A 19,074-nucleotide genomic window follows, 5' to 3' on the forward strand; every position below is an offset into this window, starting at 1 on the left:
ACTTTCACAAGCTCTTTTTTTTTTTTTTTTTTTTTTTTTGTGATGGGGTACACAAGAACTTCTTAATGGCATTCTCTAGTCAACCTAAGAAAGTAGTAGTAGGTCTTTCTGTGTTGGAGATATTGGGGGAGGCGTGCTTGAGAAGGCTCTGGAGGCTGATAACTAGGGAAGCAAAAGGATGCTATTTGAAGATGCAAGTGAATTGGTGTAAAGACTGAAGCCATTTTCCCTGCTTTCATTGGATTAGATTGGTCTATCTAAAATATTTGGGCATGGTACTATTCACACTGTATGTTTTCCAGCCCTATAGGTATGCAATACCTTGAGCATGCACAAATCATGTATGTAGACTTATCTTAGTTTCTAAATCTCAGAGTGGAAGAAAATAGGCTTTCAGATTTATATGAGAGAAATGGCATTGTGAAGTTTTGAGTAGTATTACTCAAGTATGTTAAACGGCAATTCTGCAAAGTAAAGACATCACAGCTTTATAAATATTGTAAGGAAAGAAAGATGATGGCAGCTCTTTGGAGTGTGAGAAATACTGAAAAATTTTCAAAATGTTGTGAGCTATTTGTGCAGTACTTATTAAAGTATAATGTCATCTGGAGAAGTCATGAACTTCTTCCTCTCTATCATCTCTTTATTTTCAAATAATGCTCCTATTACTGGAAATGGATGAGCAGAATTTTTCATGCATGGTACCTGCTAATTCCAGTGTTTGAGGTAAGGTAAAGATAACCTAACATGGTGGGTTTCTTTTTTTGAAAAGCCATCCTATCTAATTTGTTCAAATCTGAACTAGCAGAACTAGGTACTGTGATTGCTTAATTCTGCAAAAGATAGAGTAGAGGTCATTTGTGGGACAATTTGAAGACCGTTTCAGTGCAGCTGCCTATGTAATAGTAGCCTGGAGTTATAAAACATGGTGTATTTCCATCTCTGCTGATGTTTTAACTTGACTAAGCAAAAATGTTTTCTCTACACAAAGCTATGATCATGTTTCCAGCTGCACCAGTAGAGGAGACTGTTTAATTCAAAACAGCGCCTTCTAATGGAGGGGGGTGAGGGGGTGGGCGGTGGATCCTTATCGGGCAGATGATGTATCTTCAGGTTTTGAATAGTTTGCTTCAAAGGGGATTAATTAAAAAATTAGTGAGAACAGATGTCTGATGTTGGCCTAAGCAGTCAGAAAGAGGAAATGTCCTGGGTTTGAACTTTTTATCTTAATTGGATCCTTTGTGACTTTCAGCCCATGTGATAAGAGTTTCTTCAGTAGACTCTCCTGCTTCTACTGCATAAAGCCAACAGTTTTAAATTTTAAGGTTTTTATGTGTGTGTGTGTGTATAGGCACTCACACAAGCATTTGCATACAGCTTTGAAGGATGCTTCCCCTGCAAAACAAAAACTTTATATGCAACAGGCTGCTTTGCTATAGCTTTTCTATATCCCATGTGCTATTCAGAAAAGCAATAGTGTTCTTTTAGACCATCTTTTAATATTTTTTTGAAACTCTTTGCGTATCCCTCTACAGATGTGTTCAGGTTCCTTTTACTAGTCAGACCCTCGGTACAGTGCCAAATTAGAAAGAAGAACATCTGGTTCGCTTCTTTAATCTTCTAAGATCAACAATGTAATTGCTCCTACAGATACAGGTTATTTTACAATGTGTAGGAGCTGTCTGGGGCTGTGTTATGGCAGGCATGTTCATCGGATCTCTGGGAGTTTTTCCTTCACAGCGGTATAAATATGCCTCTAGACTTAAACACTGATGAAGTATCAGAACTTGGCATTCATTCAAAGTTGTCCTTAGTTGAGGATAATTTGAGTTAGGTAGAATATTCTGTTTTCAACAGACAAGGAAAGAAGCTTGTTTTTATTTTTCAGGACGTTTTGTAGAAGAAAACCTGCTCTTGACAATTCAGATACTGGAACAACTCCCATTTTAAAAAAAAGGATATATTGCAGGGTATGGAAAATCTGGTCAAGGATGATGACTGTATTGCATGTCTTTTCTATGTATTATAGGCATATCACCTCAGCATATATGCTATTCTTAATATTCTGACAAAAGACCCTTGATACAGCTTCATTTAGAGAAAAAAATAAGCAGATGCTGAAGGCAGGAAGGGGGACCAACTTAATGTCTAGACAACCTTTGGAGGCATGACTGAGTTTTTCATTAAATGCATATACTTGAAGGGAAAAATCAATACTATTTCTTATGGAAATTCTGGTATAGCTAATATAGATGGAAACATTCTCTGCCAAAATACATAGCACTAAAGCCTAGACAGTATAGTTTTTGCTCATGACAACTTACACAGTCAAACTTTGAGACGTGGTACAGAGTAGGATGTAGAGATGTGGAGATTGAATGTCTGCCTTGAAGGTGGTTATTGTAGCAGAAACTGAAAATTATATAAATTAAGGAAAGAGGTGCTTGCAGGTTTGGAAAACAATCTGTCCCTTGTCACAGGGTTACTGGGGAGTGAGGTGTTTTTGTTGGAGCTACCTGTGTCCCAGCAAGGGTCTTGTGTCTGCAGCTCAACTTCTTGTGTAGTTGAGTGTCCAGTCCCACAGTGGGAGCTGGGGGGGCATGGGCTACACAAGTCACGTTATTGCCTCGCTGCCTCCTAGACCGTGTGTGGTGGAGGCAGTGACAGCCACGAGAGACCACCGATGGCAGAATGGTGGCTCAGGAACGCCCAATCTTTTATTTCAGTCAAAGTAAAGCAGTACTGTTCCCTCACGACCTACGCCAACAGCCTTTATAACCTGCCGTTTCCAGCCCAGCTGCCTTGGCTGGTGCAGCATCTCTGAGATGTTCCTTGGATTGCTGTTGCTTTATTTCTCTATTAGTTCTTAATAGATTGCATCTGTATTGCAGATTGGTATATAGTGCAGGGAAAGAAGAAATGACAATTTGTGTTGGTCTCACGTTTTTGTTATTTTAGGTTGTAAATAGAAAATAGGACAAGTACGTTGATGGTGCTGTGTCACAGCCTAAGCCAAATGAATCATTGCGTGCTGTCTGCGCCTGCAGTCGGTCCTGTTCATGAGTGGCTGTGCCCAGTCTCCTTAGGGCTAAGATCATGGATATTATACTTTTACTCTAATACTCGATTTAAATTTAACAGATGAGGGGAGCTTTGACTCTGAATACCAAAAATGTTTGTCAGACAGTGTTTCTTCATTTATTTCATGGCTTTTGAGACACGCATCAACTTGGTCTTAGGAAGTACCCAGAAAAGGCAAGTACTTCATGTCCTGTTCTTCATTAGAAGGCAATTCCGATAAGGCTTCTAAGTGATTTAGGTGCTTCTGGAAAATTTAGCTACCTAATTTCAAAGTCCACCTGAAGTTAAATCTTGAGGTGCTGAAGTAAGTACAGTTGGTTTCTGATCCACTTCAGTGGTCCTTTTTCTAAAATAAATGTGTAAGCATTAGATTCATTTTAATTAGTACATCTCTCTTTTCTGAAGAATCCTCTGATTTAATCAGTTTGCCCTGCTAATTAGTCCTTAATTAGAAAAAAAAAAAAAGCCTAGGTGAAGATGGTTTCATACAGCCCTTTTGCACTTGATCTTGTTTGCATTGGTAACTGATTTCTGTCCTTTAAGCTCAGACACTGCAATTTGATTATTCTGGACCAAAAATGTGCTACATTCCTAAGACAGCTTTTAAAGACTCATAGCTGTGGTTTGCACTTTTTAATACTGTTGTTGCATTTGGTTTTATTTGGGAACAAAAGAAAGTGTTGTTGTAGGTGGTATTGGTGGAGCGGTTATGAGGAAAGGATGTCTTGTTTTGCAGATTAGCAATCTAATAAGGCAGGGGTAGTGGAGGAGTGTGGGAGTAGATATATCTAATGTAGATTCACACGCCGTTCTTTTTTTATGTTCATATGACCAATTGCAGAAGCATGTTACCTATTATTTTTGGTTTTATGAAAGGTGGGGTTTTTTGGTTTTTTAAGGTCTTGAACTGATAATCGTTATTTACCTGCAGATTCCCACAGGCTCATTTCAGGCTGCTTTAGTAAAAAGGGCTGCATGTGAAAATGCTTGGGTAAAGGAAAGAGTTGAGTTTTTAATCTGAGGGTAAACTTTCTTAAGCCTTCTTTAAAACTCTCCATTCATGCATAATGCTGCAGTCAATCATGAGTTACACATCTTTAAATCTTTTAGGTGAACATCTTGGGGCTAGAAAGAACTTGTCAGTTTACATTTAATTTATTCTAGGCTTTAGGATATGTTTCATGGCTGTAGAGAGCTTTGAACACTAAATATGATGAATGTTAGCACATATTTTCAATACAGAATTCTGCTGTCCAACTGCAGTTAGATTCTCAATATGTTGAATATCTGGGTTAATAGAGAAAAACATGTCTAAAGCTAAGTGTATTTCCACTATTAACGTTTCTAAGTACCAGTCAACCTGTTTGACATCAGTCCACAACTCATGAGTAATATTGGCCTTGTCCCAAGTAGTCAGAAGTCGTCAGGTCTTTTTATTAAAAAAAAACCAAAACAAAACACCAAACATAACAACCAAAAAAACCAAACCAAGCACAACAACCCCCTGCATTCTTAGTGTAATTAATTCATTGTTTTCCCTATCCAAAGGGCACTGTTTGCTTTTTCTTCATCCCAATTTAAATAAATAAATAAATCTGGCCTTCTCGTCAGTAAGTAGCAGGTTCTGATGTAGTTGCTCTTGATTAATGGCCACTAAAACTGGAGATGATCTTTCCTTGTTAACAGTTTATATTTTCCTGAGTTGAAATTGCAATAACTTGTAACTGAAGGATCTTCTCTGTGTCCTGTGAGATTGTTAGGGGTTTTTTCCCTTTTTTCATCCTACTATGGTATTTTCTTACAGGGGTTTTAAGTTTCATCCTTCATTTTTCAGAAACAGTGGACTTGGAGCTGTTAGTATTCAACAAAACATCTGCCTCAGGAAAAAATTGGCAGCTTTCATGCACTCGCAAAGGAATTTCAGAAAAAATGTTTGTTATCCCCAAACTATAATTACCTGAGTAATGATAGCTACCTTAATAAAACATAAAAACCTAGCATTTCACAGAAAAGACCCAATCCAAACCCATGAGGCAGTGGTGGCCTCCGACGAGTGCTTCAGGACTCTAGCAAAATTCATCGCTGTATAGCCGAATGCTCTCGGATCTCCAAGGCAAGGGCTGTTGCGAGTACCAGGGCACACCACAGAGGAAGACTTGGCGTCTTTTTGTTTTACTTTTGGTTATGGAAAAACTGCAGATGTGCAGTATGGGATGGACTTCAGCAAGGAGGTGCCCAACCTTACGCTAACATGAGCTGTCGATGGCAGCAGCATGGTGCAGAAGGGTACTGGGAGAAGATGCTGGTTGTCTCTGGCAGGCGTGCTGTTGTCCCCGTTTCTGCACTTGATCAGGTGCTGCTGACTCTGATTTCTGCTGTGCTTTGTTACTCTGTGTAGGTATAACTCCAAATCACCTCAATTTGTTATGTTGTTATGGCAGCATTAAAAAAAACCCTTCCTAATCAAGAATGAGGGTTTACCACTGCGGTAAATACACTGAAGCGAGTCACACAAAGAGACAAAGGCCTTTCTCCTGCAGGCTCTTCAGGACGTGACTCGGCACAAGGCTAAACAAACAAGAACAAATAGAATGAACAGGGCTCATTCAGAATAGGAATCGCTGCTGTTGAAGATGAATTGAATTTTTTTCAACCACCAGAGTTTATTTGTGCAAAATGTTAGTAATTCCTGTGTTGTAATGGAAAAGTAGTGAAAGAAGAACGTAGGAAAAGAAATGCTTGAAGGAAGTACAGATAAAGTCAGTGCTCTTGAAAGCAGTTGCAGAGATGAATTCAGGAGTGCAGAGCACATGTAGGCAGTGCGTGGTGGAGAGGTGAAAACCAGGGCAAATGTGTGACCACAGGCTCAGGATCGTATGTCAGGTCAAGGGACGAAAGCCAGAAGATGGATCACCAGCTTGGGGAAGGAGAGCAAGTACAGCGGTTAGGAACTGTAAAAGGGTGACGGTACTAGGAAATGGAAGGGGAGTCCCTGCAACTGTATGAAAAAATCCCCACTCAAGATAGGGATGCTATTGTAGGAGTACAGAGATACCTTTCCACAGATGCTTTTAAGAACTGCATATGCTGTTTTATTACCATCAGGTAGCAATATAAATATATTAATCATAACAAATAGAATCCGTGCCAGGCTACATGCTCACTAATCACCGTTCCACAACAAGATTTCCAGAACACACAAAAAACCCCACCAAAACCACAGACAGTTGAAAACCGACTAATTACGAAAGTCCGCCCAAAGTCCAGTAGTTTTTCATTGACAAATAAGTAGCATTAGTCCAAGCTCAGAATGAATCTTTTTTTGTAAGCCATCAGTATGCAGGTCAGCATCAGCAGCATAGTGAAAAACTGTGTCACTGTTAGTGCACCAATATCCATCAGCTCAAGCGATTGATGTAGATGTAATCACTGTCTCTAATAGAAATAAAGTCAGGGTAATGGAACATTGTCGCAGGATCAATGTCTCCTGTTTTGAAAATAAACCCCCTCAGCTTTGCCTTTGCATTTGTGTACCAGCAGGCGACCACATCATTCAATTCAATTGACACAGTCCCTTAGAGCCCTGAATGATCTATTGTGGGAACATCAGGAACAACGTATTGGAAAAAATGAAATGTTCTTGATCAGACTTACAGGCAACGTTATTTGGTGGGTTTTCCAGCAGTGAAAAGGAGAATAAATCGGCTGAGAGCAAAAACTTAGCACAGTATGGAGATCTTTTAACTCCGTTTAATTGTAATTTCTACACGTTCTTGATCAAAAAGCTTGAACCATAGTACTTGTGCTTATTTTCAATGGAGCGTGGTCACAAATAGAAGACGTTTCTTGGATGTTGCCCCCTCCCTTACCTTAGTCTCAGCAGAAGCTCTCGATGGGGCTCATTTTGACCGACTCAAGAGCTCTTCTCGATCAGTTATTTTCTCTGAAATTTTTACACAGTTTGATCCAAGCAAGGATTAATGGGTGTGCTCCCACATTCATCCATAATTAATTTTTTGCTAAGGCTTTAATGCAGCAGAGGAGATTAGCAGTTGTATAGTTGCATGCTTAAGACTGGGTGCATGCTGAAGAGGTATATTGCATGGGATTTTAAACGATGTAACAGATAATGCTCTTCCAGTTTTCATCTTTCTTGCACTTGATTCCAGCAACCTACTGCTGTTCTGTGTCTAGATCCAGAGAATATTAGTAGGCTGTTATTTTAGCACTTAGTAAAGCCATTTAACAATTTTACAAAGCCTTCTTGAGACAGAGTCTATAAGTTTGACTGCAAAAGTCTTAATTTATTTAAATTACGTATTCCTGAAGGATTGTAGCTCTGTCTAAAGCGACGTCCTTCTAATGGCCTATGAATGGAAGCTCTACAGCTTGCTTGATGTTACCACTGTTCCCGTGATGGCCCCTCCAATAAGAAAATTTTCCCTTTCGGGGGACAGATGTCTCTCCCTGAGGTAATGACAAGCAATTGGCTGATACTTTGCTCTGCATTACAGAGTCAGATACATTTAGCGTACAGAGCCTAGAAGGTGGACTTAGGTCATTGTGAAGTAATCCATACTGGCCAAACCTATACCATTGCTTCCCCAGGTAAATGTGCCAATTCCGGTCATCAGTCAGAAGCTATCTGTTTCTTGTCAGTTTTAGAAATGCCACATTTCCAGTTTTGTTGCCGTAGACATCTGCCCCACTTGTGTGCAGGTAGGACAGCCTGACCCTGAAGGTCATCCCATCAAGCCACAGGTTCTTCCTTTCTGAAAAATTCCTTTGGTCTGGATTTAGGTGTTTGATCAAGGAGAATTTCGTAATGTTCGGTTATATTTCCTGGTGTGCTCTGAAAATTATTTAAGTATTGAAAGAGGATGGTGATTTAACTTTTTAACTACTACTTCTGGACAGTTTTCATTTAATCCTGGTTTGCCTGCATCAGTGGACTTGAGCTCTGTGATTAAAAGCCCTCTCCTTGGCCACCTTCAGCGGAGCCAGAGGAGATGTTTGGGCTTGGGATCTTGTGGGGAGTCAGGAAGGGATGGCTTTCATGAAGGAGTCAAAATTGAGGCAGGACTTTCTGCTGGTGGTTTTACTGGCATATGGGTGCGTGTTCTGAGCAGCTGGGTTTGGCTTTTAAGTTTTGAAGGAATAGCATATTTGCTCCTGAAGAAAGATGTATCAGAACTACTTCCATTTCAACAAGGTGCTAATTATCATGTAGAAAAGTTGTGCCTGGAAAGAGATGTCTATTTTCATTGTTCCCCAAACATTTGAAAAGTCTTGAAAATACTAATACATAATACCTTTTTGCTATTCTGATATCGGAAATAAGGAGAAAAATCCCCCCCAAACACATAGTTTCTTCTTGTGTAGCACTGTAAACAAGGGGAAAAAAGAGGTTTAAGAACCTAAAGAGCATTGAATAAAGTGTCAATACCAGAAACATCCCTGTTTCTTTAGTCAGTCTAGGGATTTACAAAATATGGCTGCCAAGAATCGCTGCAAGATGCCCTATAGCTGTCGAAGAAGATGTATTTTTAACTCTAGAAAGCATAGAAGTTTGCAGATTTGTAGCCATAGCCCTGGAAATATGATACTGAATATACATACCGTCGCATGTCTCTCTGCTGTAACATCCGGAATCCCAGTCTCCTGGGTCACGCAGCATATGACTTTGGGGAGGAGATTCATAGTTCAGTAATTAAATACTACTTTGCTCTAGGCAAAACCAGCAAATGGGCTTCATCTGCAGCTTATTTTGTAATAGTACTCAGGACTGTGCTTGGCGTTTCTGGGGACTTGAGTACTTAGATAAGTAGACAGTAACTTATTTTTAGCTAGGGTTCTGGGTGGCTTTGTGTTTTGCTATTTTTTCTTTTTTTTCTTTTCTTTTTTTTTTTTCCCCCTTTCAGGGTTGTAATTCTATTTCTTCAGAAAATTTCAAACTGGCTTTGTCATCTTCTATGCTTCATACTCTCAAATTGGCACGGAAAGATAGAGACTGTTGCCATAAATTAGGTCACTAAAGCTGAAGTACAGAATACAAATATTTATCGCCTGAGCTAAGGAAAACAATTCAGATGAGGGAAGTAAAAATTATTTTTTTAGTATTCGGAAATGAAGCTGTATTCTTGAGATTAAAAGCGAGACAGTAGAGGTAAAAGATGAACATGAGAAGCGTCTCTTGTTTTAAATTGCTAGAAGGAAAACTAGCAAAGCTTGATCATATGGGAAATCAGTAAGAAGGTTCATTAGGTAGAATTACAGATAATTTTTTATGCAAGTTCACATTTGACATAGATTATTGAATCTTAAAAAAAAGGGCACATTTAAATAATAGCAATTCAGAGACACAGGTAAAAATGCAGAAAATGAGATAACTTTCATTTTGAAATATATTACAACAAAGCTTATGCATTTAATTTAAAAAACATTTGCCTTTAAATTCAGAAGGTTAGAAAGAATTCCTAATTGCAGATTGTCAGATAGTAAGAGAACTTTAATAAGGGCTCATTTGTATTATGCCCAATATAATATTGGACCCCATCTCTCAAGTGAATATGTGAAAGAGCAAATAGGAGTCTTTAGAGCAATTAGTTGATACAGTTTAAGAAAACTCAACTTTTTTTCTTATTTTAAAGTGTGAGAAAATGTTCATTTTGATTGAAATTGATGTCTAATAAATTCTTACACAGAAGGACACACAACGTTGGTCGCACACTGCGTGCTTGACATACAGGAACCACTAATTTATTTTATGAGTTTTCCTTTATAAACCGTTTCTGAAGGACTGTACACAACTCTTCTTTGGATGTAGGTTTACTGAGTTCAGCAGCCGTTTGGGGTGGATCCACTATGCCGTTGGAGAACGCTTTGGTAGAACAGCAGCCACCAGCAACAGCGTTTTGTGGAGCCCGGGATTAAAACTCCAGTTCTGCAAGCTACTTGCGGGGCAGATTTGGTATCTGAATGAGGTCCTGCTGAAACCTCGCAAATCCAGGAGTTTGGCTGGTCTGAGTGGTTGGATTTAAATAGCACCCTTTCCACTTCGTTCAGCACCTCTGAGGTGATAAAGCAGACTTGGTGGCATTGGTGCCTCGCTATCTTAATGGACCGGGGTGCAGTTGGAGAAGCGGTGGAGTTCAGTGTGTTGGCACTTTCCTGGGCTGTGGGGTATCGTCTGTCCCCTGAGCCACCGGGACAGCCATCCCATAGCTGCCAAGTTCAGCAGGTAGGTTTGCCAGGCTGAGGGACTCCTAGTGTCAGCTGCAAAACTTAGTGAAGAGGAATTGTGTATCACACACAGGACTTCATTTTTGAGAGAGGTAATAGAGACGTAAACCAGAATTGTAATAAAACTTTCCAAAGGACTTGCATGCACCTTTAGGGTTTTGGGGTATGCACCTTTAGGGTTTTTAGGTGGACTTAAAAAAACTACGCATTCCCAAGTTGGGTCATATAATTTGCTTTTTTTTTTTTTTTTTTTTTTTTTTTTGAAAACCATCATGGTCATTAAATAAAAAAAGATTCTTAAGCAGCAATATAAAAAAATGGTATCGCTGTCTATGTGCACACGTGCTGGCAAAATATTTGTCCATATTTCTTGTGAAAGAGGAAAAAATAAAAGGACTAGTGACAGTATTTCTGTCGTAGGAGATTTATTGTTTCTGTAGCCAGACTTCTGTTTTCCATGGATAAATGTAACAGTCTGTTTAGATGTGAACATTAAACATTTTTCAGAGCTACCCAGAGCATTAGCTGTTCCCTTTAACATATCATATTTGGTATCAAACTAATGAGTGGTATGTTTGGGGGAATTATTATTCACAGCAGCCTGCCAGGTTTTTCTGTTATCCTACCTAATTAGGATGTGTTAGAGCCCACCTAAAACTGCAGAAATATTACTTTCTTAGGCTGTTGTTTGATGATACGCTAAATCTAACTGTAGTAAATCTACTATACGTTATAAAGCTGTGATTAAGAGATACAAAGTACTAATCTGATGTGTAAACTTTCTCTGCCAGTTCAGGTTTGTTTAAAAAAAAAAAAAAAAAAAAAAACAAAAAACAAAAAACCCCAAAAAACTATTAGGCCAGGGGCCATATCGGGCTGCATCTGTTCTCTAGCATTTGGCATGAACCTGGAAGAAGAGTGCAAAGCTAGCATAAACATGCAGAGTAGAATAATAATTTGTCAGAAATACAATCAGATTTGTACTGTTGGGCACCATTAGCCTGCAGATCTGGTGTTTGTGATAGTGGAACTTGATCTCGTTATAACGGGTTTTCTTTGTAAATTTTACCTGAAGTATGAAAGTGTGTGAATTGTCCTCAAGGGGTGGGAGAAGCCCGTGTGATACCTCGCGTGCTGGTGTGTCTGAGTTACGGTAGGCATGTTACAGAAATACAGGCACATTTTTGCTACGTGGGAGCTAAGTCGGAGTTGGCGTGTTGGCTCTGGGAGAAGAAACCTCGTTTCCTTTGAAAAAAGCAGTTTCCAAATTACTTTTTGTGTGATTTCTGACATGAGTTCAGAGTTGGAGCGAGTGGGTCGGTATGTCTAAAGCACAGACATGTGTCTTGTCAGTTCCTGACCTGCGGCACATCTAGTTCTTGAGAAGATCTCGAGGCCAGCATCTGTATGGACAGTTGACTTCTATTTTATGGCTGATACATTTTACGCCTGATAAATTTTGGGAGTTCGGGGACTGTCTGCAGTGAAATTAAAAATTACCTGGGATGTCTTGATACTATGCTGATTCTAACTGAACAGTGGTGTTCTAAACCACAGGCCCGTCCTCCAAGAAGTGGATCCTACGGATAACCAGTGGCTCTGGCTCAGTGGGTTTGGAGGATCGAGGGAGAACAGGGTGACAGGTTACCTACGCTGTAATACAGTTTCGTTGGCACTACGGCATTGCCGAGCATCGCAGGGGCACGTGTGGGTTGAGAGCCTGAGAAGAGGCATGCTGAAGTGGACTTTGTTTTGAGCAGTGAATATCAATCCTGGTGTGGTCCCAGGGACTGGAAACCAGTGAGCAATTTGGGCATGGTTCGTAAGCCTTTGTGCACATCCTTTTTTTAACCTGTTGGTTTTTGTTGTTTGGGAGGGGGTTGTGTTGTGTGATTATTTATTTATTTTTTTATATATATTATTTAATCCTAGTTTTACTGGTAAGCAATCTACTTCACATGCACTGCAACTGCTCCAAGGTGCAAAACAAAAGTAGAGGCAAGTGGGAGTGATTTCCTTTAAAAGCACACTTGGAGATAAAACAGTAGTGTGGGTGCATCGTACTTTGCCATATTTCCTGTAAATCCACAGAAAGTTTCAAGGAAGACTCGGGATTTTTATGAGGGCTGGAAGAAAGGGCCTCAAGGATCTTGTTACATTTTCAGAATGGATTTGGGACGTACAGGTGCAAATATCTTGAGATATTTTTAATGGGCCCTTTGCGAATTAGGCTAGAAATCTAAGACTGGTAGGAATTATGTGTCACTTCTACTTATTTTTGGCTCATTTTTCTGTGTATTTTTGGTTATTTAATTGCTGTATCTAAAATTAAGAGCGATATTAATATCTATTAAGTGCCCAAAGTGAATCGTCAATTGCACGTGGAAATAGTGGATTTGGGGGAAATAAACCAGCATTAATGAAGTAGATTTGTTAGTGAATGGGGTATGCGTGTACATGCGTGGGTGCATACATGAAGATAAATTACTTTTTTTTTTTTTTCCCCTCCTCTAATTTTCTTCTTTTCAGCCTTTCCTCCTCTATTTGTGTTTCCATTTACGTGACGCCGCTTGTAAGAAATCTTCTCCGTCACCTCACAAACAAGCCCTGGGGCCGTGTTGTGGCATTAGGGAAAATGGAGTTCACATGGTTCGTAGGTTAGCAGGTTTATTTTCTTTCCCATTACTGCTTTTCTTTGGCAGACATCCTCAGCAAGTTGTAACTTCAGCACGAAGTGAGGGAGCGGCCGTGCGTGTTGAACGCTGAGAGCAACGTGGTCGGTGGCTTCGTGGTCAGTGGGTCCCCTCTCCGTCCTTACCTTCTGCTCCTTTTCACCATCATCTGCCGCTGTCTCGGGTCATTCCTGCTGGTTACTTCCTGGGAAGCTATGAGCGAGGAGGAGGGAGGCAGGATGGTCCCCACGGCCGGAGACAGCAGCAGCTTCTCCATCACGTGCAATGGGGATTCACGCAGGTCCGAGCTGTCTCCAAAGTCTGCTCCCAAGGCTGGAGGTGGCCACGCTGCAGAGCCCGTTGCTGGGGAATGTTTGGCTTTGCCCCTCGTTTCGAGTGTTGGCAGCATAAGCCCGGTATCAATTTCCAAATTTGTCAAAGGGCACTAACTATTGAATCCTCTCCTATCTGTACTTCTGCTGTATTTTCTCTTTATTGTGATAGTCCGCTTCTGGTATGGGAAGGAAGGTGGTTCGGTGTTGCTCGTTCTTCTCACAATTCCTCACTTGCCTTGGCTGCGTGATAGCCGGGGGTGACGGTTGTCTCCGGGGCACTGGCTGAGCAACTGGGCCCGTGATGGGGGGTAAATACGTACAGAAATGAGTTTTCAGAAAATTTAAATAAGCCCCGAAAAAATGGATAAAGCAATATCTCGGTAAAAAAGTGGAATCTTTTGCACCCTTTTCAATTTCACGTCCTCATCAGGCAAACCGTGTATTTATGGAACACATTTCTGTGTTTTTCTAGTCGTTACTGTACAGAAGCCAGTGTTGCACTGCCACCGCTTGATAGCCGGGCAGGACAGCATGTGGCAGTGCTCCTTGCCTTAGCAAAGCATGTTGTGGAAAACACTTTGAACCAGCCTTGAAAAATGATACTCATTTGACTTGGGCAGGGTGAATAACACTTTTGACAGACAAGCGAAGCGTTAGCTTTTTTTCTTGAGCTATCCAGCTACATAACAGGTGAATTTATGTGACATCTCCACAATTCTGCTTTGAGTGGGGAGCCCTCTTTATATTAATAATGCAGGTCTTCCCTATGTAGCAAATAGCACTTTCATCTGATTTCTGCATTTTGATCTATCTTTTCGGATGATGCAGCAAGATTTTAAAAATCAGAAACAGACCCATGTTTGTGTGTGTATGTAATGTAAAAAGGCTTCTTTATTAGTCTTTTCAAATTTAATTACCTTTTTTACTGAAGAAGAATATTGTTCCTCTTGCTACAGAACTCCTCTGTAACAAGGAGTCTTAAATAAAGATGATTTGCACCAACAAAACATAGCTGAATAAAATTAGCGTTTGGTCCTGCACATGGTAGAATTGGTTGCTAATGCATGAAGTGGCTAAAAATGACATTCATTTCACACACTGCTCAATAAATGAGCCCTTAAAGTATATTGTAATTTGGCAGGTACGCCTTGTATGTCAGGCATCACTGGAGGCTGTGGGTGGGTAGGGTAGGGTGAGTATCAATGTACCTTTTTTTATGAATTGCGTTGTACTGGCTAGCAGTTACTGTACTGGAGCAATTATTTTTTGCTTTAGAAGTGAGAAGGATTTAAGTAGCTCTGCATTTTTATTTATGTCCATAAGAAACTAAACCCATCTCCTCGCCTTGGGCAGCACAGTATGCTCGAGCTACTCCATAAGCACAAGATCTGGCTTCTGTGGACGTGTCCAGCATTGTAGACATCCCCCCATTTCCCATGCAGGATAACCCTGGCTCTCCCACTGGGGTCCCACTGGTCCCAGCTGGGTCTGAGCCCTCCTTGCACAGCTCTTGGACTGTGTCATTTTTCCTGTGCCCTCTCCAAATGGAGTGGGCAGTGTGTGCTGCCCTCTCTCCTACCCCCGGCTGTTAGCTGCGGTGGGTTTGGGGGTGTCCATGTGCTCATCGACTCGCCAGGGTTCATGCGTGGTTTTAGGCAAACGCGCTCCTTTTGATGTCCGAGTTTATCCTGTAGCCTCTCGTCTTCTTGAGGAGTTTAATTGGGTCTTTCCTCTTCAACATTATAGAAGCATAGAATCGTTTAGGTTGGAAAAGACCTTAAAGATCATCGAGTCCAACCATCAACCCAACACCACCATGCCCGCTAAACCATTATGGGACTTGTAGGAAAGTTACATCTTGGAGAGCTCTTCCCACTGTCAAATTTGGTTGCAGTTTGACTGGTAAAATTCAAAAGTTAGATGATAAGGAAGAGAGTGTGGTCATTTTCTCCTGTTTCTTTGAGAAATCTTGCTAGGAAAAGATGACTGAAGAGAATATGTATGGCAGCCTTATAAGGCTGATTGTAACCTTGTAGTTGTTACTTACTGCTGTGGTCACCTCTTTCCCACTTTGAGCAATAGTGACAAATGACCTGACCATGTAGCCGTGTAGCAAGACATTTTTATTTTGAACAATACAAGAAAACTTGTTCTCTAGTCTTTTTTTTTTTTTTACATCAAATCCAGGTCAAACTTTGTCAAATAACAGTAGGAAAGTCACTTACCTTCTCAGACTCCAGTTCTGTAGAAGAAAACGATGGTGGTGGGCGACTGGGTAAAAACCTTCAAGGTCTGCTGATAAAAAGTGCTGGGTGGATACTAGGAACAGGAGATGGACCTTATTTCATACTATGTTCTGGAAGCTGATGTTTTTACTTTTTTATTAGATGTCGTGGAAGGATCAGGATTTTCAAACATTCAGAAGTCATGAGATTGCTCTCAAAAATGAGGCTCAAAGTTAGAAAAAAATACTGTATTCTGTCTCTTCATCTTCGTGTTTTAAAGACTCTTGTTGCTTCATGTTTTCAAAGTTTTTCATCAAAAGTGTATATATAGTCTGATACATTATTTTTCTTGCTAAATATATACTATTAATAAAATCAAGGGAAAATTGTGTGTATGTATCCATCAATATTTTTAAAGCATTGATTGAAAGCCTAGAGAAATATTACTAAAAATGGTCTGTTTAAAGTTTGTCTCTAATTTCAAGGATTCCTTTTGCAAAGCATAAGTGTGTGGCTGAGATGTTTTCTAATTTTTAGTTGAAATACCTGGGCTTTCCTTGAACAGATACAGTGTTGTAGCCCATATCGCACCTTTTTACTATAGCAGGAGTACCTGAAAATTGAAGTAGATTAGAAAGTGAAAGTGAGAACTTGCCTGGATACCAACGTGAAACCAAGTTCTCCGTCTTTGTTAGCCAGGCTGGAGAAATCCACATTTTGAAAAATGTATTCCATAGCAATAATATGGCTTAGATGAAACTCACTTGATTATTTTTTAAAAACCTGTGAAATGAGGCCTTTCTAGTACTGGTATTAAGTGTCATAGCTCCCCAGTCCATACCAATTTGTATCATTTGAGAATCTGGCCCTTCAATATTTAATTTACTGACCTTTATGTTGTGGACACACAAATGACTTTTTAATGACTGCAGTAGACTTATTTGCATTATAAAATAAAACCATTGTCTATGCTGCCAGGGAGCTAGTTACTTTATAAATATATCATTTGTTGAGAAATACGTATTAGTTACTAAAAATATTTAATTGACCTACTTTTTTATTTTCAGGGTTGTGTCCTTTGTTGTGACCTCATGGTTTAACTGGGAATAAAGATGAGTATAAGCAGTGATGAGGTTAACTTCCTGGTATATAGATACTTGCAAGAGTCAGGTGAGTTTTTACAATTCTGGTTGTTAAACAATGCATAGTTTATTTGGCATTCATCTGCAACTGGCTTTAGCAAACACAGACTCATTTAATCATTTTGCCAGTAGGCATGTGCTTCTGTCTGAACTGTTTCTTGGTGTTTCTTCTCAATAAGAGAATGAGTTCCTGCCAAGTTACTTTCTGTAACTTAATCAGGTTTAGTAATTTGGAGTCTTCAGATGGCAGTCAACCAACTAAGGACTCACTTGATTGCCAGAAGCACATTTTCCTGGAGATCACTTATCGACAGGGTGACGATGACACTTTGCACCACTTTCTTTGGGGTTACTTGAAGAATTAAAAAGAATGACCACCAAAATACTGTATTTTCCTGTTCTGTCTTGGAGTGATGGTGCTCCCGCGAGCTGGTCTTGCGTGGCCGAATTCCTTGCCTGAATGAGACTGTGGGAGGGCAGATGTTGCTGTATTTCAAAGGAAGAAGTGGCAACTGTGACCATATGACTTGTATCATTTGAATCTGAGTACAGATGAACAGATTTTTTACAGGAATAACTCTTGGGTTCTCAAAAGCCGCCCTGATTGCAGGACACTTTCTTGGAGGATTTTGTCCTTTGGCGTCAGGCTAGCCAAAGCCTCCTGCTTCTTAGGAATAAGAGCAAAAGGCAGTTGAATATTGTCAAACTTGAAAAGAAACTTCCACCCTGTCATATTTGTCCAAACTGACTGTATCTGTAAAACACAAGCAAGAATGCTTTCATGTGATTTCCAAGTGTTTCCTCGGACAGTTTATTTTTAAAACTTCCCAAACCCAGTCGGATTAGCCGTTTGAGTTTTTGTTCCGTGTTTGAGTTTCTAGATGCAGCCATATGGCTGTAGGGGGTTTTGTGGTGGTGGTTGTTCTTGAAGCTATGTAAGAGACAACATTATCTTTTGCTCATAGCTATGATATTGATTGCTTAAAGCAGCCTACATTTAGAACAGGTAGATTTGACTGGAAATTGGGGCATGCCCCAGTAAACGAACAAGTGATGATTGTCAGCTGGCAGGAGTGAATACGATCTTAGCAATAAATAAAAGAAGTCTGCATATTAAGGGAAAAATAAACTCCAATCTTAAGGTGCCAGTGTAAGGGATCAGCTTTAACGTGTGTGTTACCTTGCTGTTTTAACATCTACTGATTCTTAGTTTTGTTTAGTGATTGCTGATGGGTGGCTTCAGGCTTCTTCAGAATGCATTTGACCGATGCAATATCTGCCCACTGTTTATGTCCACTGCTCATGGACTTCTCAAATTGAGGCAAAAAAAGCACCAGAAGCAATGGTGGATGGCAGAGTTTTTCAGTCTCTGCTTGTCAGAAGAAAGCAGAAACTCATTGTTCCACCTGAATTTACTGAAAACTATTACGCGTTCTTATTCCAGTTGCAGATTGCTTTTGTCACAGAAGCCAAACTTACGAAATTGCTTTATCTTCATTTGAAAGTTTGCAGGCAGCTTTTTAGTTACCTGACAGAAAAAAAAGTAGTTTAAGAAAAAATTCCGTGACAGTAAAGTTAATTTGCTGAAACAACTATTTTTCTCTAGGTTAAATTCTCCTTTTCAGGGTGATAAAATAAATAGCAAGCACCAACCAGTGCTGCACCATAACATGCTTGCCACTTCTCAATCAGTGCACAATATTGATGTAGTTCTAAGTGCCAAAACATACACAATTATGACAGCGCTGTACCATGAAGTGAATTCTGTTCGACATAAAGATCCATTTCATCTTCATGGGTAACAAATCAGTGAGTAAAAATAACAATTGAGTCTTGGTGTCTTGGAGGTACATATTTTACTAAATACTGTGTATGATACAATACATATATATAGTTTGAGAATATAGAAATACGTGTAAATGCTATTGCAAGTTGTATATTTTATATTTTTATATTTGCTCATGCACAAATGTTTTGCCAATGATACTGTGTGTAATAATTGCTGTGTTTATATATAAACTTCATTTTTTTTCTTTTTTTTACATTTAAACTAGAAACATACGAGGGAAACAACAGAGGTGTTTTGATGAGGGTTTTTTGTAGTTCATAAGCATGCTGTAACTTTGTATAATTTGCCGAGGTTTGTAAACAGAAGGTCCTACAGTGGTACGGGAAGTAGCATTGTCTATCTATAAATCCATTCTGATGTCTTTGCCTTGTCTTTAGGGTTTTCCCATTCAGCATTTACCTTTGGTATAGAGAGCCATATCAGCCAGTCTAATATAAATGGTGCTCTGGTGCCACCAGCTGCTTTGATTTCCATCATCCAGAAAGGTCTGCAGTATGTAGAGGCAGAAGTCAGTATTAATGAGGTAAG

General features: G+C 39.8%; 1 protein-coding gene across 6 annotated transcripts in view; it reads left to right on the forward strand.

Moving 5' to 3' along the window:
* TBL1XR1 (TBL1X/Y related 1) overlaps nt 1–19,074 on the forward strand; it is a 114,231-nt gene that overhangs the window by 79,745 nt on the left and 15,412 nt on the right. For 2 of the 6 annotated variants that reach the window (XM_049802601.1, XM_049802600.1), the window contains 2 exons: nt 16,623–16,725; nt 18,924–19,069. The exons of 2 other annotated variants lie outside the window; for them this stretch is intronic. In XM_049802601.1, the coding sequence (XP_049658558.1) occupies nt 16,668–16,725; nt 18,924–19,069 (204 nt within the window). In that variant the 5' untranslated portion in view covers nt 16,623–16,667. The remainder of the gene's footprint in view (nt 1–16,622; nt 16,726–18,923; nt 19,070–19,074) is intronic. 2 more of the 6 variants (XM_049802603.1, XM_049802602.1) reach the window with 1 other exon arrangement.

Source organism: Accipiter gentilis, chromosome 6 (assembly GCF_929443795.1).
Source record: "Accipiter gentilis chromosome 6, bAccGen1.1, whole genome shotgun sequence".
Taxonomy (NCBI): Eukaryota; Metazoa; Chordata; class Aves; order Accipitriformes; family Accipitridae; genus Astur; species Astur gentilis.